The following is a 24,730-nucleotide window of genomic DNA, read 5'->3' as shown; positions in this document are numbered from 1 at the left end:
CTTATCGTCTCCGTGTAAACTACTACAAAATTGTGAATTTGTGAAAACGGAGACATCATGCGTCTACAGTGTTGTTTTTGGCAGCCCTTTTAGTTTTAGTCTTAGTCTTTTTGACGAAAATGCTTTTTAGTTTTAGTCACATTTTAGTCACTTATAAACTTGATAGTTTTAGTCAAGTTTTAGTCGACGAAAACGCAAAAAGGTTTTAGTCAATTTTAGTAAAAAAAAAAAAAAGTAGTCTTTAACAAATTAATTTAGGTTAAAAAGTATTGGAAATGGGCTGGTTTGACAGGTTGCAGCAAGTGTTGCAATTCATAAAACAACAGTTAAAACCTTTGCATAATAAACTAGACTTTCTGAATAATTCGATTGGTTGGGTCCTTACATGCGCTTCGTGAGGCACACACGCACACTACACACACGCAAGGTCTCTCGCTCCCTTTCTCTGCTGTGCGTGCGCTACACATGCGCGCTCTTGCTCGCTTGATCTAGTTTCTGGGAGATTTTAACTAATTTGCGGGCAATTCTGAAATTATCGTACATTATGGGTGTACATCTTTTTTTTAGCTCAAAACAGACCGATTTCACGCAAAATAGGCAGAAATGACATGCATTGTGAACGTCAGACTTATAATAATTTTCGTTCCATTTCGTCTCGTCAACGAAAACTCGAAAACGTCTCGTCATGTTTTAGTCACCTTAGAGCCATTTTTAGTTAGTCATCGTAACGTTATCGTCATAAAAAAAAGGTGCGTCAACGAAATAATTGCGTTATCGTCATCGTTGACGAAAACAACATTGGCAGAGCCCGTCTACGGAGAGCCTGTTCACTCCCTATTAAGTCCTATTGTACCGAATTTTGGTTGTAGTTCCACCAGAGCTCCACTGGGGGCGATCACCCCCGAGTGCAAAATGAAAGGGAGTCTATGGGGCTAGACGGCTAAATTTGTCACTTTCAGCCGATTGCCGTTGAGAAATCTCAGATTTGATTGTAGGTTTGGCAAGTTCAACATGGGTTATAGGTCAAAAATTGAATGAACGAGTACTTATGTCCTTTCGATTTCTTACAAGTTGAGTTGTTGTTGCCCATAACACTAGCATTCTGCTAATGAACGCTGATTGGTCAGTGAAGGACTGGTTACGGCCAGAGATACCGCTTGATGGCATCATGGCATCCGAAGCGGGAACAGAATGTATTCTAGCAGAAACTCTTCTAGCACGTGTGTTTACCTGTGTCAGCTGTGCTGGCGATGCCTCGAGAGAAAATAAAGTGCAGAGCGCGAAAGCACCACAGTGACTGAAGGATTGCCGTAAAGCAGTATCTCTAGTCGTACGATGTGTATGACGTCATTGACATTTTGAAAGACTTTTTAAAGCAAATAAGTGACTCTAAAAAATCTAACACCCAGCAATGTGCAATTTCTTTGCATCTCCTTTCGAATACAACATTCAAATTACTAGACAAAAAATTATATCTTGAGAAAAGTGGATTTTGAGGGGTATAGCTCCATAGGCCTCCATTCATTCTGCACTCGTCCTGTGAGCACCCTCATATGGAATCAGAGTGGAACTGCAACCAGTCAGAAGCCGGAAGTGTAGCGAGAGTGAACCTTCTCCCCTTATTAGACATTCTCTGACATTGGTCTAATAAGCGCGTAGTGTTTCTTTGCAAAGTAACATCGCCACCTACTGGCCTGGCACCAGAATACAGTGTTTTTAGTCGTTTTCTCGGATCCGTGTGAACTTGGATCGGTTTGGATCACACGAAAAACGCAAAGGAAACACTTTTTCTACATCTAAAGTGCATTGTTGTTGTGTAAATGTACACTTAGTTAAACTCTATAGGTTTTGCCACTATGTGTCTGACTCAGTAATATAAAATCAGGATGTTTTCTAGTTTAATACTATTACATTATTGACATCCTCATTGTTTGTGTGCCTCAATACTGGTGATTGTGACATTCCCACCTCACGTTTCATGTGATCAGCTCCTGTTTACCTTTTATTAAAAGGGCATCTTGACTGTTAGTTTAACTGTGAATTATGAGAAGAGCTAGAAGCTTCCCCAAAACACTGCAAAGGTTGTGTTTAACCTTATAAATCATGTGTGACGCTGAGCCGTAAAGAGCAACCTTGAGAGCGGCTCATCTGCAGCCACACAGACGGGAACTGTAGCCTGGAATAATTATATATCTGAAGCTGATGTCATTCTGCCGATGTGTGTGGCTAAGTAAACATAAACGCAGGCTTGATATATTCCATACTCCACATTGATGTTAGGAAGAGTCACAGCATGAAAATGCCAAAAGAAGAAGAATATGTTTGTAAAAGGTCACGTGCAGCATTCATGAAGCAGACGCACTCGAGGCGCTGTGGATTATACAGGGATGTTTACCGTGGTGTCCCCGAGGGACCCTTGTTGTCCATGCAAAGAGATCTGTTTAAATTAAAGAGGTGTTCTTGGAATGTGTTTAGAGACTGTCATTTACTATAAACACTGAATAAACATAAATCAGAATTAGACACTTTGTATAAAATGCAAATCGATGCTCTAAACTTGGAATGGCATTACTGATTATAAAACCTGTCATGTATGGGTCATATTTCACCTCAAAAACACATAATCTTTCATTTGTTTTTGAGGTGAAATACAAAATTAGTATTTCATGTGTGTATTGTGGATTATATTCTAATACATAATCTGTAAGATGTTTTTGAAAGAAGTTTCTTCTGCTCACCGAAGCTGCATTTATTTGGTAAAACAATGCAGTGAAAACATTATTACGATTTAAAAGAAGTTTTATATTCTAATAAATGTACAAATGTAATCATGAGATAAACATTTTTTTCAGGATTCTTTGATGAATAGAAAGTTCAAAAGAACATAATGTAGTTGAAATATAATTTTGTAACATTATAACTGTCTTAACTGTCACTTTTAAAAGTATTATATTATGTTTAAGAAAATGTTATGTTTTAACACCATTAAGACATTTTTGGATTGTGATATTATTTTTTATACAATTCTTGTAACCAAAATCCATGTTAATATCAAACATATTTATACATCATGGGGTTGTTTTAACCCAACTTTGGTTCAAATATGGACAAAATTGGGTTAAATTTAGTTAAAACAACCCAGCATTATTTATTTAAATTATTTATTATTTGTTTGTTTGTGTGTTTGTTTATTTGTTACAATGCAACTATTCTTAATATCGTCACTTACACTTTCACACATCACGTCACTTAATATTCCTTAAATAGGCACCAATATTTAAATAAAAAATAAAAGAAATAAGTAAATATATATTAATATTTTCTTTTTTTTCAGTTTTTGGTTAAAATGTGACCTGGAAATGTTTTTTTGTAAGATTCACTCATAGTTGCTAGTGAATTATTACATTAATACGGCCACGAACACACTGTACAGTTTCAGGAGTGACAATATTTAAATATGGATGTGAATCCCATAAAAAATTATAGTTTTTTTCGTACGGAACAGAACTCTCTTTTGAAATTGCGATGACTGACACTTTTCTAACTAGATCTAAATATATCTATTTTATTAACTTAATAAAGTAGGCAGGTGCAAGTCACAATATTGCATTTTTCAGAAGTTTATTCGGCTGTTGAAGTCAAGTCAAGTCACCTTCATTTATATAGCGCTTTTAACAATTCAGATTGTTTCAAAGTATAGCTTTACAGTGATAACAGGAAATTAATTGTTTTGGTTTTAAAGCAGCGCTAGAATAAAGGTATTGTCCAGCTGAAGTACGTTTTTTGATTGATTCACTTCCGTTGTAAAAATCATTAGTTATTAATTTAGGGGCCACTTACACACCACCGTTTTTAACTGAAAACAGAAAACTTTTAATGCGTTCTGGCCGTTCATTTGCACGACAACAGTGTTTGGTGGCAGTGATCACTCACGTCAATGATTGAACAGTGTGTAAAGAACAGGATCACGCACTAAAAGGTGAATTGAAACTCGAGTTTAGCTGCAGTGACGTGGCCTATCGGAAGCTAATGCAACGAGTAGACTTTGCATGATGAATTATATGGTGTGACTGGCATTTATTAACCTTTGTTCAAACATGACACACTCTCTTATAGTAACGTGGAGGGAAAAGATTAATTGCGAGATGCTTTAGAGGCAAAATCAATTCAATGTCATGCACATAGATTGAAGACATATGCCATTAAGACATAGTACGGTACATTTGGTGCAAAATTACATACACAACACATTTGATACGCAATATAATGGGACATAAAGTACACTCTTGTGATAATTACAGTCTATTTCCCTATTTTACCGCACTGACTATTACGCTATTATGTCTTTAGATCCATTTGCACTGAAGAATCAGTGATTCAGAGACCTACAATAGTGCATTTCCAAATAATGCACACTGATGCCTAATAAGTCTTGATTATTGTGTTGTGAAGATCCTTTGGGTTGAGCAGCTGCCATTAAAAGATAGTTTACTGACTAAACTGTAAAAACACAGATGCTTTCTTGAAAAGACAAGCGAGTCTCCGTTTGTGGTGGACTTGAGAGTTTTTTTGGAGAACACAACAAGCAAGAAAGCAGAACACAATTAGAAACAAAGGAGCCCATTTAAATAGACGCTCTACTTCATTTGGTGCTTTATGGAAATGAGGCTTCATTCCCTCTTTGTACATTTGTTAACTTGCTGTTGCCCGAGGCAGTAGACACACACACACACACACACACACACACACACACACACACACACACACACACACACACACACACACACACACACACACACACACACACACACACACACACACACACACACACACACACACACACACACACACACAGACACAGACACACACACACACACACACACACACACACATGAAAGGAGGAAGATATATCTGGCTGGTGTTCAGTACCCCGCACACGGAGCAGACTGCTGCAGCTCGCATTGATCTTCTCATCCTCCCCAGAACAACACACTGTTCTTCCATCAGTCTGCATGTGCAAACCGAGGCTGTGAACCGAAATGGCGATTATATGGAGTCTGATCCAGGATCTGTGCTTCAAATTCTGCTGCTATAAGCCAATGTGCTCATTTTAAAGAGCCTGTAAAATAGCATTGTGCAGGTTTATTTCCAATGTTGCTGTATTGTGCGATTTGCACATGTACTAATTTCATATCTGCAAGTTTATATTGGTTTGTTAGGTACATTTTTTTGGTTCTTAACATCATGTAAAAAAAATTTTTATCAAAAATCTGCAAAAACATCTTTATTGGCATCGATGGCTCCCGAATAAGTTGGCAAAACTCAAACTAATTTGTTGAGGTAATTCCTTTTTAAGTTAAGTAATTCAAAGTTTAAGTAAGCTGAACTGGCAGATTTTTATTTTGTACTCGTACATTTTAATTGCTATTAACTTGAAAAATAAGCAAGCTAATTTATACATTTAACTTAAAATTATCATGTAATCTCAATTTAAATATTTTTAGTAGTGAAAACTTGGCTATGGCTCCTAATTGATAACACAATGTTTGATATTATAAGTATAATTGCTGAATAAGTACAGCTAATTAGAGCAAATAACTGATACCTGTTCTCAATCATACATCACCATACCCCACACACACACACATAACCAAAATATAAAAACATTAAACACTATTAAATCTGCACTTAACACTATTTTTACTTTAAACATTGTGTTCAACACTTGTGAAAAAAAAATTATGTACATTTCTTTTAGTGCAAGAGGTTACAGGACATTTTGAAAGTTTTGATTGGACTAAAACCTGCATGAGTGCAAGATGATGTCATTCAATATTTTGTTAAAAAAATGTGTGTGATTTGCATTTTTGCATGCTAATAAGTTTGTTTTGTCACCCTTTAGCAAAATGTTAGCAGATGATCTGAACTGCAAGCTTCAAAACTCCAATTCTGATTTCATGAAAACATTAAGAGATCGACAAAATAACTGGATATTAGACTGTGAGGTAAGATCTGTATTTTTTTAAGAAATCGAATGGTTTAAATATATGAAGCGATCCATTTCAGACATTCAGATTAGGTTGAACATCCAGACTGATGCTGAAATAAGCGTGCGTTGCTTCTGTACATCGGCTCCAACCGTTCTGATTCACTGTTGCATTTGCTTACAGTAATGAGATCTGCAAATGAAATCAATACACCCGACCCGAGTGTGAAGCGATAATCCTGACTGACAAAACGTGTCCACCAAATACATAGTTACCTGATAAACTTGTGTATTATTCTCGCAGTAATCAGGAGTGTGCCATATCACAGAAGTGATAACATAACTTGAAAATATAAGACATTTAACAATTTAACAAAATATGTGTCTATTTATTAAAACTCCCATGATTCCTCTGTTTACTTCTAAGATAAACATGCACACAATGACCTCTAACTTTAATCTGCCCCCACACTTAATCTGCCTTTAATTCATTCACAAATGTATGTAACGTTAAATTAAATTGATTTAAAATGTGTGGGTGTATTATATATATTTATATATATATATATACTTAAAAGGTGAAACGAATATATTATATAGACTCATTACATGCAAAGTGAAATATTTCAAGCCTTTATTTGTTATAATTTTGATGATTATGGCTTACAGCTTATGAAAACCCCAAATTCTGTGAAAAGGTTTTCATAAGCTGTAAGCCATAATCATCAAAATAATTATAACAAATAAAGGCTTGAAATATCTCACTTTGCATGTAATGAGTCTATATAATATATTACTTTCACCTTTTAAGTTGAATTACTGAAATAAATGAACTTTTGCACGATATTCTAATTTTTCGAGTTTCACCTGTATATATACATAATTTTAAATATTTAATAAATAATATTTAATATTATTATGTCAGGATTGATTTTTGATAATGACCATGTTATCTATACTCATACTTTTTTTTTTCTTTTTTTTCAGACAGTGCTGGGAAGTGAACTGAAGCAGCTTCATCCTTGAAGATCTGAAGGATGATGGGAGTCCAGTACTTACAAAAGGTTGAGATCCACTAGTCTAGACAGGCCAAATTCAATAAGCACATTTTCCACATGCTGAAAATGGCAGAAGAGCGAAAGGAAGGAACTGATTGTAAAAGTACACAAACTCAGGGCGGATCTGGTTTCCTCACTCGGGCTGTAACTCGATCTCACAGAGATGCAGAGAAGGAGTTTGAACTTTGCAGCTCCGCTGATCTGCTCTGCTCGAGAGCTCATTCCAATCACGTACGTCTGTGGCATAATCAGGTACTTTCACCCTCATGTCAATCACAATGCACACCTGAATTATTCATTAAACTATATTTTATTTATGTCAGTATTTCCCCCATGCCACCGAAAAAAGTTGGAGGAAGCTGAGCTCTCTGACAGACAGAGATGCACAGAACCTCGCCAAGCAAGCGATGCTTTCATCTTTAATACAAGCGCTGGGAGGCTGAGGGTGTCGGGGGTTTACACACACACACACACACACACACACACACACACACACACACACACACACACACACACACACACACACACACACACACACACACACACACACACACACACACACACACACACACACACACACACACACAGTCTCATTATTCATTCACTTTCTTGAATAGATCTTCTGCTATTTTCATATGTAAAATGCTTCAGTGTGATGTCTGGAAGGATCTATCAAGCTGCTCTTGTTTATGTCTGTGCAACAAAAGACATTTTCTCATTCATGACGCACAGAAACACTAACATTTTGTTTAGTCTCCCTTCAAAAGAAAAACCCAAGCAAAATTAGAGAGGTGTATTCAAACCTTTTAATGCCGAGGACACAATATATATAGTTAGTTTGATTATAGAATGTGGTTTTCACTCTTTTTATTTCACTCTCATGGTTTTCTCGTAACTATATTTTGCACATTTAGGACTGACAAACATATTCTGTTGGTGTGTGTGAAGTTGAACAGCCATTGACCACCTCAGACCAGTGTTGTTATTGTTAAAACTAAAACTATATTAAGTTGAAGTAGTCAAATTAAATAAAAGCTAACTGAAATTACAATTCTGAATTGTGAGATACAAAGTCACAATTGCGAGTTATAAAGTCAGAATTGCGAGATATAAAGTTGCAATTGCGAGTTATAAAGTCAGAATTGCGAGATATAAAGTTGCAATTGCGTGATATAAAGTCAGAATTGTGTGATATTTTATATCTAACTTTATATCTTGGAATTCTGACTTTATAACTTGCAATTGCAACTTTATATCTCGCAATTCTGACTTTATAACTCGCAATTGCAACTTTATATCTTGCAATTCTGAGATAAAAAGCGATTACCTTATTTATTTATTTTTATGTGGCGGCTTCCATAAGCTTCCATCTTTTAAGTCTTTTCTAACATTGACCGATATACACAATGTTTCCACTTCAAAGGTTATTGGTTGTTAAATATCCAGTTTGCCTCCATCTAGTCTTTAAAAATAGAACGCAACAATGTAACAGGAAACAACGTTGTTCAAAAGAAAAGTAACTAAATAACTGAATGTGTTGCTTGCATTAATTCATCGTTTTTTTTTTAACTCAATGCAATATTAGTCTCATAAAGCAGGTTGTTTGCCTTCACAGGTTAGAGATGACTCATGAGTGGTTTAAATAGTTAGTAATGAGTCAGATTTAAATAGTTAGTAATGACTCATGAGTGATTTAAATAGTTAGTGGTTTAAGGCTATTATTGTCAAAAAGACAATATGCAGAGCTATATTTGGCTCTGCATATCTTTTATCGGACACAAAAACAATAGCTATGGCTGCGTCTGAAATCGAATACTCTTTTCAGTAGGTACTTATTTTGAATAGGTAATTAACTCACGACCGCTAAACAAGTATGTTTATGAGTGTGTGTAGTATTGCCCTGTCCCAAATGGTGCACTTCATGTGGCCTTTCGGTCTCGTGGACTTAAATTGCACGTGCTCCCTGAGTCTACGAGTCCGTAGGCCGTCCCATTCAGCATTTTAACGCTCTGAAGTGTGCTCAGCAGCGCCCCCTTGGGATGCATGGATGTAGGCTCCACACACTTTACCTACACAGGAGTCCTTGCGAAAGGCCAATCAGACAACGGATGGGAGGAGATTTCGCTCATGGACAATTGTTAACATGGCTGAGAAGAAAACATTACGTTTTTTATGACCTAGGTGTACATTTTACCAGTTGTTACCTACGGTTTATACAAACGTTATGGTCATCGACCAGTGGTTGATGTCTCAAACATAATAATAGCGCGTTGAATAATACGGTCGCATTATGATTCATTAAATAAATAGAACCGAATGTCAGGGCTTTACTGAGTCATATGTAAACGTAGTATGAATATGGAAACCTGTAAATTCATCCGAAACTCATGCACATTTTCATTATGTGTTAAAATTGTTTTAGTTTCATTATGTGTTAAATTGTTTTAAATCTTAGTTCAAAATTATGTACAACATACATCATTTAAATAATTATGTATCTATTGTCTAATGCCCAGGTGGCATTCAGAATATCAAAATGTAAAAGCAGGCTGTGTAGTTGACATGGAGATAAAACGTCGGAGCGCAAAAATGTAATTTCTCCTGTCCGACAACAACCAGTCTGTTATTTCCAGCGTGACGATCGAGTATGTCCCAAAAATACCTCTCAATGTGTCCTCTAATGAGTCCTATAGGTCTGCACTACATGACGTCCCCAAAGTGTGGACTCTGAGGAAGTCCACAAGTCCGGAGTGTGCCATTTGGGACAGGGCCTATGATATGAATGTAATCCGGACTAGGCTACTACATTCGCCATGTTGTCAGTATCACGTGACCTACCAGCGTCACTTCACCTTCATTCACAAATCCTCTCCCGTGGCCTCATGGGATAAAGTGTCCATCATAAGCACACTTCAGAATCTCGCCAGAAGTAGTCAGTCATCTGGGGACGTTTTTGCCTATACTCTTCTATGAGTACTGTGAATTCAGACATACTTATTTTGTCACATAGCCTACTGTTTTTCGCATATATAGTAGCGAAGAATGCGATTTCAGACGCAGCCTGTCTGTCCATCTCTGCAGAAGTGAATGTGAATCGGTTCTAATACTTGATTCGCAAGATGAAAACTCCACTGGTAAGATAATAACTCCCACGAGTCTACCACACATGTTATTCCACACGCCACACAATTACTATTCCGCATCTGTGTTGTAAGAGCTGCAACGGAGGCTTCTTCACTGATTGGCAGCTCCCTCACAGACAGAGCGCGCGCGCGGTCTAAAATTAGACGGGTGTCTGTGTGGGTTGAGACAGTGAGCGTGTGTCACACGAAGATGACTAAACCGTCATTCATGCCAGAGAACTGAACAACCCGACCAGTCAGAGTTTCCGGACAGCTGATCATCAACAAGCCCGCTTCATTGTTTACCGCAAAAAAAGCGCTCAAAGGAAGATTTACTCATGAGGGAACTGCTCAATATTAATTAGAACTGTTACGGCAGCAGTTTCTTAGCTGGGATATTAGGCAGACGCGCTGTTGCCTGGCTCCCTCCGAGTGAATAGAGATGTGGCATGTAGAGTGATGAGCGTAATGACGTTCCCTTTCTAGTGGCGGATGAGTTTCTGCCTGCAACCCGATTCTGTCAAACATCACAACCATTTCAAGCCATTACCTCACCGGATGATCCCGCGAGAGACACGCACGGTGTTGCATTGCTTTCCAGACGTTTAATTGTGGATTTTCTTTTGAAACTGTTGTTTATTTATTTGTTTGCTTACTTGTTGTGGGAACTTAAAACTTACATTATTTGTGTTGTGTTGTAGGCTATTGAAATTGAATTGAGGTAGCAAACAGGATGTGGGATTTGAATCCAAGGGAATATAACTAAAATAAATAGAAATTAAAGGAAATACATTTATGCTTCGGTTTGGAAGCCTTGTTTGAACTAAAAATTTGGAAAAAGTCAGATAGATAGATAGATAGATAGATAGATAGATAGATAGATAGATAGATAGATAGATACGGATGGTCAGACAGATAGATAGATAGATAGATAGATAGATAGATAGATAGATAGATAGATAGATAGATAGATAGATAGATAGATAGATAGATAGATACAGATGGTCAGACAGATAGATAGATAGATAGATAGATAGATAGATAGATAGATAGATAGATAGATAGATAGATAGATAGATAGATAGATAGATAGATACGGATGGTCAGACAGATAGATAGATAGATAGATAGATGGATGGATGGATGGATGGATGGATAGATAGATACGGATGGTCAGAGATAAATAGATAGATGGATGGATAGATAGATAGATAGATAGATAGATAGATAGATAGATAGATAGATAGATAGATAGATAGATAGATAGATAGATAGATAGATAGATAGATAGATAGATAGATAGATAGATAGATAGATAGATAGATAGATAATTTCTGACCGACATATCGGTCTAGCACTGCTCACAATATAGTTATGCTTAATATTGCTTTTGGTCTGCCCCCAACCTGCACCAATCACTATGGAAACCAATTTTAATATGAGTGGAAAAACTGTACAGCAAGACAGTTGCCATATGGTAATATCTGCGCTAGTGACAACCAAGCTGCAACAGTCAGTCCGTCAGATATGAATGACTAAAATGCTAATTGGCGTTGTCTGCCATAGCTGGACTGATGTGCCAGTGATGTTCAAACTGGCAGATAATTTGTTATAAATCATAATTAGCCATCAGTTGTTAGCAAAGAGTTGTTACAACTGTCTTCACTGCATCACAGTTTATGGTTTAGCGTTGATGTTTAGGACAGATCCAGACTGCCGGTGTTCCTGTCGGTCTATATCTGTGTCTGTGCATCAGGGTTGAGTGAGGAGACATCATTCTTCTATCCGGTGAGAATATATTCTTCTTTAAGAGGAACTAAAGGAAGAGATCCATCCATCCATCCATCCTTGAAAATAACATTGACGATGTCATAAACTTCAAAGCATTTTCACCAAATTTCACCAATTTATTTCAATTATCCTCTCTTTTTCATCTCTCTTCTTCCATTTCTCTCTCACTCTTTGCTTTTTACAGCCAGCATGTACAGTATGTTGGGTAGCATTGCGTTAGTACACAAATAAAGACACACTAAAGTAACTTCACATTCTGATCATTAGAACGGCACAATTATAATTGATTATTAAACCACAAAGGGCTGTGATTTAATTAAGCAGTGTGTCGTGTATATCAAGCAGTTCTGGCAGGTCACGTTAGTCAAGCTCGCATCAGCTGATCCACATCTACCTATAGGAACACAACGCCTATCACTGTATACAGTACATATATAACTCCTTCAGTATTATCAGCAGTATCGCGTTTCTCAGGAGTGAATTACCCTCCTCCATCCCCAGCTCCTCCTCTCATCCAGTCTTGGAATCAGATTAATTTCTCGAATTATGTTGTACATTAAAATATTTACAATGATATCTGCAATACATGTTTGTTGGTTCTGTTCTGTTTACCCTAAGGAGGGTTATCGCTGCTCTCCCTGCTCTTATTCATGCTAGGGTTTTTGTTTTTGCCCAGAACAGAACCATTAAATTATGGCATTTAACACCCGTCATAATTGCCATAATTGTCAATCATCCTTGACGATAGTGGTCCTGACAGAATTCACAGCACACTGTTTTCTCTCAGCAAGACTAATAAGTGCTTTGAGAAGACAGTTTCATTTTATTTTCATATTTGTGCAATTTCTAATATTTTCAACAAGTTACTATATGTAAATCTTCCTGAAAAAAAGGAAAAATACATTTTTTAAAAGCAACAGAAATGACAGGCCTACACACACACACACACACACACACACACACACACACACACACACACACACACACACACACACACACACACGTGCTATAAAACCCTGACCAGGCTGGTTTTAAAAAATCAGAAGTATGATAATTAAAAGGCAGCATATAAGATTTATTAATGCATCTCTTTTATGCTTGAATACAAAAGGCAGCGTGTGTTGTGACATCCCCTGGGACGGCCTTCCAGACGTTGAGATACATGTCACACCTTTAATGATGATGGCCCTCAATGCTGCTCTATTGAATTTCAATGATGTTATTTAGAGAGCTGTAATTAACTCTATGCAGATCGAGAGGTGACGAGACTCTCTAACTTCCTGTTTATAAAACCCTGAGTTCTGTTACCGCAGGATCTCACTGCAGTATAATTAACTAGAGTTTCACATCTTCAGACGGCAATGCTAAGGTGTTCTGGATGGTTGCCAGGGTGTTGCTATGAGGTTTCTGGGTGGTTGTTAGGTCTGGATGTTCCTTATAATTGCTCCAGGTCAATGATTCTTTTACCATTCTATGTTTTATGCATTTGATTATTAATCTGATTATTCCCATTATTTGATATGTGTCTCTCTGTCCTTCTTATGTTCTCCTGTTGTTTACTTTATTAATATTGAATTTACATTTATGGATTTTGGCAGACGCTTTTATTATTTCAAGGTACACATTTACATTCTTCTCAGTTCTTGCTTATTTATTATTCATTCATTATTTATTTCTAAGGCAAATCTGGCTGATTTTCAATAGACAATAATTCACAAATAGTGTTCTGTTGCATGTTGCTAAATGAATGCCACTAAAATAAAAGTAGTAAAATACAAATAAAATAAAAAAAGTATAAAAACAAGAATCACACACGAATATAGATGTTTTATGTTTATTTTTAATTTCAATTAGATTGAACAATTTTATATTGGTTCTTTAAGTTATTCAATGAACTAGAATTGTCTTTTTTCTCTCGCTTCAGCAAACATTTTTTTACTGACCTTGTTGCAATGCATTAAGGAATTGTGGATGCATTAAGGATGCAAGTGATGCTGCCTTCAAATCTGTGTCCAAAACCACCCCTTAAACCCTCGATCACTATTCCGTGCATTACTCCACTAATATAGTCCACTTGAAGGAGTGAATGAAAACGAGTGAATTCGGACACTTAAATGCGCCGGAAGGGCTTTCGCTTTTGCATAATTTGTGCTTGCTGTTTAATAATTATTTGAAACTTAGCAAACTGGCAGGATGAAAATATTTATCTTGAACTCTGTCATGGAAGCTATGTACTTATTAATCTAGTAAAAATTAATTTATACCTGTATGATATTACAAAATGTATGTATGGATGGTTCAGATGCGGGAATTCATTCGGTGCGCGACTCTCACAGAGCATTATGGGTATTCTCTAGCCGTACATCGGTTGTACACTCGTTATTTTTAGATGTCTGGAACACAAACAATGCAAGACAAGTTGCGTGCCGAAGTTTAATATAAGCAATAGCAAACCTGCGCTGATGTGGCTGTGTGCGGACAGTGAAATGCACAAGGCTACAGTAGCCGGCATGCTACATCACGCGGAAGTCAAACACACTATATGAAAGCATCAAATAATTTGCTGCATGGGAAATGGAAGACCAGCAGGTCAAGGCGACATATTATCCATCATTTCATTTGTGTCTGTGTGCGTGTTTGCTCTATATGCCATGTAATTGTGCGATGCTCGCTTAGAAAAAAAGCCCATGCGCTTTCCTCTAGACTCATAATAGGCAAGACACGGACTGAACATTTCATACAGGCGTCATGGCAACCGGTCATGGCTGAATCTCAGAGTATGAGAGAGAGAGAGAGAGAGTCCGACTGATGAGACGCATCAAACACTGCTCGTCTCTAATTGATCTCTAAGAGTCTTTCTGTCACCAACACAAAGCTACTACTGACTGAATGAGCATCTCAGTTCAACTGACGGCACTATTAAATAAATTGAGACGGGCAATTTCTAGTTTATAAAGACAGACTACTCTATTTGTATATTTAAATGTGCGCTCTGTATAAAGGAATGACATACGCATGCCAATGACAAAGTGAAATGAACTATTTTCAATGGCCCACTTAACCTGCAGATCCAGAATGAGTAAAGTAATAAGCCATGAGTTGTACTTTACAGCGTTTTTACAATGAGAACATACTCGACACAAGTACAAAAACAAGAATGGCACTGCAATGCGAACACGTAGTCCTGTTGCACATACGGTTGTGTTGAGGTGGTTCCTGGATGAACATATTTTGTTGATCCTGGAACAGCATTCCTGTCCGAAAATGTAGTAACCCTATCCCTAACCCTACCCATTAGTTATCCCTAAAATCAGAGGGAAATGGCAGGTGAATAACACTGATGTAGAAGCACCTAACCCTGGTTGTAAGACTAAACTTGACATAAACGGTACACTTGTCCCTTAAATCTGATTGGTTGATTGGAAAGTTGATCCAGGAACATGTTGCTCTTGGTGAAATCAGGTTCATGTTGAGGTATATGCCCAGAGCCAGTCCTACCTATACGCAAAGTACGCAAGTTGCGTAAAGCTCGGGCCCCCGAACCACCAGGGGGCTCCATTGCTCTCAAAGATGATTTAACGCCTAAGGCTGTGTGATTAATATCATTTTAGTTTCGTTTTTGATTTTGGTTTCCAACAATTATGAAAACACAATGCTGCATTCAAAGTGGTGCGCTGTTGCCTTTCCTACGTAACATCCAAATCAGTCAAATCATGTAACGTGACTGTCATATATACAGTCTCGTGCCGGACTTGATTGATAACAAGTTAAAAGCGTATATTGAGTTGCAAAAGCAGCTTTCTGTGTGCGCGCTCAAAGATGGAGCGAAACATGGACGAGTCTAGGCTATTTTTGGCTACACACAAAAAATATGTCAATGACAGTCTTGGGGAGTTTTCACTTATATGCATTCAGTTAAGTAATTAGTCAGTATAATATCTGTGTATTTGGTCTTAAAGGGACAGCAGCCTAATAAACCTGCTGCTCTCTCTGTCATTTAATGTTAATCAAACTACGAAAGAAAACAAGAGAATCATTCACTGCTCTTCACTGAATAACTTCAGTAACTTTAATTAGAAGCATATATTTGATTCATACGTTTTTTTATACATTTGATTACTTTATTCAGTTTAGGCTTTTATTTTTACTAGGCTAAATTGTTTATTTAATTTGTATCTTTTTTCTTTGTCCTATTGTTTGTAATTCAGTGTTGTTTGTTGACAGTGAAACTGCTCTGAAAGAACAGATTAAGGGGTCATTTTGTTGCATGAACGCACTGACAGGGGCCCCTAAAAGTTTAGCTTAGGGCCCCCAGAATTCTATAGGACCAGCACTGTATATACTTAAATGTATGCACCAATACGTATATGTTATTATTCAGATAGCTATAGCTAAAAACGTTTAAGATTTAAGTTTTTTTTGTCTGTTGCTCCACAATGACTAGTTAGTTGACCTGAGAAAATTGTCCATTGACACAGACAGTTTAAGCTAATGCACTCTATATGGTGACGCATGCATAACAATGAATATTCAGGTTCATGTAGCTATAAGTGTTTCTGCTCACTCACATACTTGCACAGAATAAGTTTCCGGCCTAAGGATTGTTCTAAATCGTGATTGTATTTACTGGGCCAGTACAAATCTGACCTACTGGGCAAACAAGCCCAGTCCTGAATGCTTGTAATGAAAGTTAGCGGGGCAGAGTGTAGCATGCAACTGAAATAATTCACGTATTAGAGACCGAAATGTAAGCATGGACCCGTGCCTATAAAAATACGGCCCAGAACTGAGGGTGTAGGGTGTAGTAACCACCCTGTATGTTTCGCTTCACTACCACAATATTGCTCTATCCAGCAGGCTAGAGACGGCTTTGTTTCTCCTCATTGCGTTTGCTCTGTATATCAGAAACAGATTACGGTGTTCTTTCTTTTGCTTTCTGTTTTTTCTTCTCTTTTCATTTTTTCTCTCTCCTGAAGGCATGCATGCATGTTATAGAGCAGAGCACGTTCATCGATCAAACCGATGCTTGTCTCTGTCCACCAGCCGCCGGTTTTCCTCTTCCACCAAGGCTCGATGTTTCCCCAACCTTTTACAAGGTGTTTTACAAGTCCATGTGAATAGATTGCTCGGTCACATTTATATGCACATGCAAATTTTAGCCATTCCTATACAAAAGGGAAGCAAATTGATTTGGCTGATGCATGTGTGAAGACGTCATGTGGAGAGAGACAGAGCGCTGGGCTGTTATCAGGGAAAACGGCATGCCACCTTTCCTGTGAATCTTTAATGTGCGGGATTCAGCGCTCTAGCAGCATTGCCATCTGCGCACGGGTTAGAGACAGGCATGGAAGATTTAGTTATTCAAATGACCCGGCTTAATCAGCCCCTCCTAGCAGACTGGAAATCCATTCTGTAAATGTTGCCGTGTCCTTTGAGTGTGTCATATAGAGTAATTAAATCACGTTCCCATGGGGAAGATTTGAAAGGATAAACAGATGCAGTCAAGAGTGGTGTGAACACGGAGCCTCTTGGATCATGATCTGAAAACATCGGAAAGGTGTGTAGGCAAGAGAGCTGGCTCGTATGCTCAGTCGTTTCTGTGCTGGAGTCGTGATTAAAGCAATAGTTCACCCAAAAACATGGAACGTCAACGTTTACACAGCCTCGTGTCATTGCGACCTGTATCATTTTCTATCTTCCTTTGAAACACAAAAAGAGATACAGTATTGGATTGAACTCCAGACCAACATGTAAGTCATCAGTATTTTCTAGACATCAATAGACGCTATGGCTGCGTCTGGAATCGCATACTTCCCAGTAGGCAAAATACAGTATGTGACAAAAGAAGTATGTCTGAATTCACAGTACTCATAAAAGAGTTGGCAAAAAGTCCCCGGATGACCGACTACTTCTGGCGAGATTCTGAAGTGTGCTTATGATGGACACTTTACTGTCCCATGAGGCCACGGGAGAGGATTTGTGAATGAGGGTGAAGTGTTGCTTGTATGTCACATGATAATGACAAAATTATAAATGTAGTACGTCCGGATTACATTCTACACACATACTATATCTTGCTAACACTTTACTTAAAGCCTTTATATAATGCATTATAAAAGTATTTTAATGCATTGATTATGGCTTGTAATGCACCTTATAATGCATTGTTTGGTCTCATAAATAATTGTAAACACAACGGGGAAAAAACGGGGCCCGGTTTGCTATTGGTTTGACCACAAAAGAGTAAGACCAGTGAATATTGTCCTTTGAATATTGAATTTTGTTATGTTGTTTTGTATAAAGCTATCATATGACTTCAGACGAATGAATTAGATATATAAAACATAACAATCTTTATTATTATTATTATTATGATATTATAGTGCTTATTGTGTGTGTTTTTGCTGTTTGGCAGTAGATCACCATCCACTTTTGTTGCATGGAAAAGAGCAGCTCGGACTTTCTGTCTAACATCACGGAAAATAACACGGGGTCGGGAAGACAAGATGTGAGTAATGACAGCATTTTCATTTTGGGAGAAACTATTTCATTAAGTATGATGTGTGCACAATTTTATTATTAGATATATATTCCTAAAGATGAATGTGTGTCTTCTTTTCATTTCATTGTGTGAGCCTGTATATATAGTAAGACTGTGTGGGCAGATTAGGCAGTTTTCAGGAAATGTCCCCAAAGGAATAACAAACCCTAATGAATTTTTCTCCATTTAGATTTTTCTTTTTTTAATGCCAAAAGTATAACATAAGGTGAGTCTATGGGAACTCTAACTAAATTTTCTGAATAAAAATCTGTGCAAAACTCTCTACTGCAATGCTAATGTGTCCTGGGTGGTTGCCAAGGCATTGCCATGCAGTTGCGTTTTTAGCACGTTGCTAGGGTGTTCTGGGTGGTTTCTAGGGCAAGTTTTTATAGGCCTGTGTCCCTCTTTTAATGCAAGTCTATCATCCATCAAGCAAAATGCATAAATCTGATCACTTGAAAAAGTACTGGCACACCTTTCCTCCACAAGCACGGTTCGAAGTTACTTGAAATAATTGAAATATGAGCAATAGTAATCATGATGCCTGCCTTAGCAAATCCCTAATTAGTTTATTTTAAGAACAACAGATGTGACGGAGGCCTCTGCAAGGACGTACACACACAATTGTTTGCGCATGCTGTGCAGCGCTGCCAATCTCAGCTGGTCTCTTCCTGATGTCAAAAGAAGCTGGTGGATTTGCAACAAAGGTTCATAACAAGCTGCAGTGGCACATTTAGACCCAAAGTCTCTCTCTCTCTCTCTCTCTCTCTCTCTCTCTCTCTCTCTCTCTCTCTCTCTCTCTCTCTCTCTCTCTCTCTCTCTCTCTCTCTCTCTAATATCCGTAGCTTGGCCTCTACGGACCAATCTTCTCCCAATCACACATTCTCCACCTCGCACTGCTTTAATTAGTTAAAGTGTCACACAGTTACGCCATGCGTGTCCCTGCAGACTACAAGCCAGATACAAACTCACTCTACTGAACGAACGACGAACAATCAGTCTAACAGACGGGATTTCATTCAATGCATGACAGAAGGATGAATCAGAACGGCCTTTAAAGTCAAACTTTTCACAATCCAATCAATGCACAGGATCAAATAGCACCTCGCTAGATTTGTCAAATTTGTATATAGAAGCAATCTTCACTTAGAAATTGCGAGTAAATTGCACAATTAATTACAAGCAAACAGCAAGTAACACATTGAATTAAATGTGAAATTTTGAGGTATAGACTGAAATAGTATTTTCTCGTAAAATAATCAGTGCACACCATTTTTTCCCCAGTGTATTCTGTTTCACTTAAAAACGTGTCACATCATGGAGCAAAAATGGATTGCAAACTGTGACTTCATGCTGACTTGAGGGCATTTCTTCTGAAACACAAATGACTGGTGATGACCCTCATCAATTATTAATCTGAGCAGATGCATTATAAGCATCAAATCTGCTGAATGTAATGAATGCACGCTCAATCTTGAGTTATAGAGACATCAAAACATCTAGATTGGTTGATTTCATGAATCAAGCAACATTGTCTTTGTATTGACATCCTATTTGCAGGAATGAAGAGCAATGCAGGAGATTTTGTGTTCTCAGTTGATAAAGCATGTAGTGCTTGTGATGCCAAGGTCATGTGTTTGATTCCCAGGGAAAACAGTTCAATGTATAGGGCTAAATTGCTTTGGATGAAAGATTCTGCAAAATGTGCATGAGCTTATATTGATGCATGACTGTCACAGCTGATTTTTAACCAAGCAAATAATACACAGGTAATAATCACACACCACTTTGAGAGCCATTTCACAAAACAAACAGACAAAAAAAAAAAATCCATTCTCTTACCTTAAATGCAGAATGGAACCGGGTTTAATTTTCTGCAGGAAAAAATAAATAAATTAAAATTCTGAATTTTCCATTTAAACCTTTAATAATGTTATGATTGTACAGGGAAAACAAGAGTTCAGCATGACCGCAGCCCGTATTCAATGTATAATTTTTTTGGGAAAACCAACATTCTGCTTATTATTTTTTTTCTCCCTCCAATAATGGGTAAGAGCTCTGGCAGGAGAGTGGGCTGATGATGCAGACCCTTTATGAACGCTGCCTCATTACTGGAGGAGGGAGTGTTCCCAGGGGAGGGGGAAAGCAGAACACTGCCTGACACAGCTGCACATTCTCAGGGAGAGATGCGATGGCAGCCTGCCTCCTCTCTGCCGCTCTGGTTCACTGACTTTCAGTGGCAGGAGAACAGGGTTGTGAGAGGGTCACACACATTATTGGCATACAGCTCCCTCAAGCATGCACACACACATATATATACATTGTGTGTGCATGTACTATGACTTTGCACTATGTGTGTGTGTGTTTGTGTGAGTGTGTGTATATATATATATATATATATATATATATATGCACACGCACAGTCGCACACACACACACACACACACACACACACACACACACACACACACACACACACACACACACACACACACACACACACACAATCTTAATTTGTTATCTTTTTTAATTCCTGGCCTACTGATAAATAACAGAATTTAAACATATATTATTTATTTATTTATTTTGATAGCATTTTTTTATTATTGGTGGACATTTCTACCACGACAGTTTATTCTTTAATAATAATAATAATAATAAAAACATAAAGAAAACTAAAACATGTTCGCCACAGAAAATGTGTATTCAAGTCATTTTGTATGCATTGCATTTTTTTTTCTTCGAAATAGCTAACTTTATAGACCTGCACAAAAATAACAGTATTTGTTATTTAAACGTGTGAAAAAGTCTAATTGATGATGATAATAATAATAATATTATTATTATATTTTCAATGTGTATATAATTGTCCATTATAAATGCCCATAAATATTTACTTTATATTGTGTTTAAAAAATAAGAAATAAAACAATAAATAAAAATAGGTAATGCATATTGGTTATGGAACACGAACATAAAACTACTCGGAAAAAAATAATATCGATCGATATCTAATTCCATGGATGAAACAGAAAGAGAGAAGAACACACCTTTAAACGCGCTTTATGAACGTATGGGAACAGACACCGTTCACGTCACTCCGTTATCGCTTCCATTCAAACCTGACAATAGAGAATAAACAAGCGACTTACCATTCATACTGATATATCACTGCCGCCTCTTTCATCATATACTCTACACGCGAGAGGAAAGCATACTCGTCACGCAGATTTGAATGCTAGATTCGTGCAGAACCGGCATCTGCCGCAGATACACCTCTGACAGAGCCGACAGAAGAAACAATGGTGCAGGCGAGCGCACAAACTAGCCGCCCTACTACAGCCAAGGCTTCGCTCATGAATATTAATGAGTTCTCGCTGACGCTCGTACGCTACGTTCCAATGGAGAGCTCCTGGCTTATGAATATTAATTAGATAGTGCGAACGTTCTGTTGTTACCGTCCAATGGCGAAGGCTGGGCTCTTGAATATTAAGAAGCAAGCCTTCCCCGTGGTAGGATTCGTAAACGGACTGCAGTGGGAATTGAGCGTGAGCCAGCGGCCACTAGAGAGCCATACAAGTGTCTTCCGAGGGGATTCAGGGATTTCTCAGGCCGCTTTGTCTCTTGGGTTTCGGCCAATTTAATTGTTCCTCATAAAAACACGTGGGTGTGTGGCAGGCTGTTCAAATGGGATTGTGCAGGATGTTGATGACAGCTCCATTGTGTGGGCTGTTACAAAATCTGCCCGCCTAGAGGTAAACTCATACATTCAACAAGATTTTGTAATTAAATAAAAACATTTTTTTATAGATTTAAAAAAAAACTGGAATCATGTGAGGATAGGCTATAGCCTAACATTTCCACCGAGCTTGATATATTTAAATAAATAAATAAGATGATTCATGATAGCCTCGACGGTGACCTCCCTATAAAATAATAATAATACATCTAATAAATAAAAGCAAAACATAAGCATAATTAAAATAAAATGACAGTAAAAAAAATATGTAATTAAAACGATGTAATTTAATGTGACTCGGGAAAAAGAGATGTCTTATTATCATTCATGAACATTTCTGTATATCAGTGTACATTTCGATTAACCGGACACAATATGAATCAGGTGCCATCCTCACTGTGCGACTTTAGTGATCATTTTCACAAGTTGTTAAATACCGGCATCTAGTGGCAGATTTTAGGAATTGCACAAGTGTACTTCCCTCATGAAATGTGCTAGTAACTTCCAATCAGAGGTGTAAAGTCCAGGGGTCAGACAGTAAAAGTCCTGCCATTTAAGTTTATTCCATGAATCTCCTGGCTGAAAATCTGTGCTAATTAGCAAATCCAGGTGATTGAAAGGAACAAAATACGGAGGAGGACTTTTAATTTCTGGACCTGGGCGTTACACCTCTGCTTTCAATACACCATTTTTTTTGGTTTAAAAGACCAAGACCAAGTCTCTATGATATTCTCATCACTTTATAAGACCCCCGTCTTTTCGGCTTTTGGCATTTATGTTTTATCTGATTCTCCTTCTCATGAACTGATTCAAGAAAAACTGCCAAATACTGGAAACTAGTTTGCTTTTTAGGTGCCATGACTAATCTGTAATCAATACTCAAATTGACTCAAATTTCCAAAGTAGCCTATATGTGAAACTCAAAGAGCAGCAAAAGATTTGAAATGGCATAATTTTAAATCTGAAGCTTTTATGATGATTATTGTACTGTAGGTTATACACTAATGGATTCAATCTTGGTGTAAATGATCCTAATTGCACCTTGATCCACACTGGTTCTAATAAATAAAAAAAGTGATCGGACACATGGCATTTGCAACTCATATTATGTCCTGGACTGAGTTCCAATGAGAAATGATGCCATAAAACAGGTCTAATTGCACTAAGTTGCTTAAAAAAAAAAAAAAAAAAAAAAAAAAATATATATATATATATATATATATATATATATATATATATATATATATATATATATATATATGGATGCACCTTGATGGAAATAACATCACAACATTTATTTCCATCAAGAGGTGCATCCACTTTTGGTCAAGATCTTGTTGACAATTGACAGTCTCCTGCACATCCCACAGACTTTCAATGAATTTAAGGTCTGGACTCAGAGGAGCCGATTCATGAGTGAAAATGATTCTTCATGCTCCTCACAACCGTTCTTTCACAATCTGAGCCTGATGAATCTTGACATTGTCATCCTGGATTATGGCCATTATGTGTGTTTTCATACATGGTTGTTTAAGAAATGAAAAGCTACACTCCATCAATTAGTGTTAGAAGAACGGTTGCATGATTCTATCACATAACATGATAGAAACATAATAATCCCAGCAATAATTATCCAATAATTGAATATGTGCCCATTGAAAAGGCGACTTATTTTCTTTGGCCAGGCAGTGTAGGCTATATGAGGCGATAAACAGGGAGGATGCACAGAGAACTGACAGCAGGAAAAGTGCTGGCAAAGTGAAAATGCATTAACAACATTGATTTAGATTTCCTTAGGAACTCCAATCTGAGTTAAAATAAGATGATTATATTTGCTATATTGATTTTGCTGTAGCTATAAGTGTCTCAAAAAATCACTGGCAACTATGAGTTTTTTATTTGTCAAACTGGCATAAACTACAAAAATGTGCCAGTTTTAAAGCATTTGGCTCATTATTTGTAAAAATAAAATAAACTGTGGACAAACATAGTCGGGCCATGTGATAACAGAATAGCCATAGGCTATACTATTCCGAACATGATCACTTTTGTTATATCACTCCGCCTGTCCTGATATGGCGTTTTTTGACCGTGTGCGCAGTGGCGATATTTAAAATGAGGAGAGTCGGGGTTTTCCCTCGCTAAAGGACGATGGAGCTGTACTGCTGTAGCCTACCTTTTGTTAATTTGTTTCTTTTTCTTTTCTTTTTTAAATAAGCACGTTTGTTTTTTCTCTCGTTCGTTCTCCGAACTCCTACGATATCTCGGCGAGGGTTTCTCTCTCGCAAATAAAGGAAATGGAAAATCCTGAGTGGATTGTGAGTCGAGTGATTACAGAACGCTATGAGTGGAGAGGCTCTCCGCTCCATTTATATTCCAGTCCGGGTTTCTTTTGGTGTCTTGTTGCGTGTGACCGATGCTTTGGTTTCTTCCGAAAATTTTCTTCCGAAACGTAAGTTACTGTTATCAGTTTAGTTATACATTTAAAAAAAA

The 24,730-nt window shown here is 37.4% G+C and overlaps 1 protein-coding gene across 1 annotated transcript in view; it reads right to left on the bottom strand.

The window, feature by feature from the left end:
- csrnp3 (cysteine-serine-rich nuclear protein 3) overlaps nt 1-21,833 on the bottom strand; it is a 52,624-nt gene extending 30,791 nt beyond the window's left edge. The window contains exons 1-2 of the mRNA XM_079618365.1: nt 21,651-21,833; nt 20,341-20,372 (exon numbers count right to left, since the gene is read on the bottom strand). Of these exons, the coding sequence (XP_079474491.1) occupies nt 20,341-20,372; nt 21,651-21,653 (35 nt within the window). The 5' untranslated portion in view covers nt 21,654-21,833. The remainder of the gene's footprint in view (nt 1-20,340; nt 20,373-21,650) is intronic.
- Nucleotides 21,834-24,730: the final 2,897 nt, after the last annotated feature.

This window comes from Phoxinus phoxinus (assembly GCF_949152265.1).
Source record: "Phoxinus phoxinus genome assembly, chromosome: 7".
Taxonomy (NCBI): Eukaryota; Metazoa; Chordata; class Actinopteri; order Cypriniformes; family Leuciscidae; genus Phoxinus; species Phoxinus phoxinus.
Note: the sequence above shows the minus strand (reverse complement) of the source record. Positions and strands in the feature narration are given on the sequence as shown.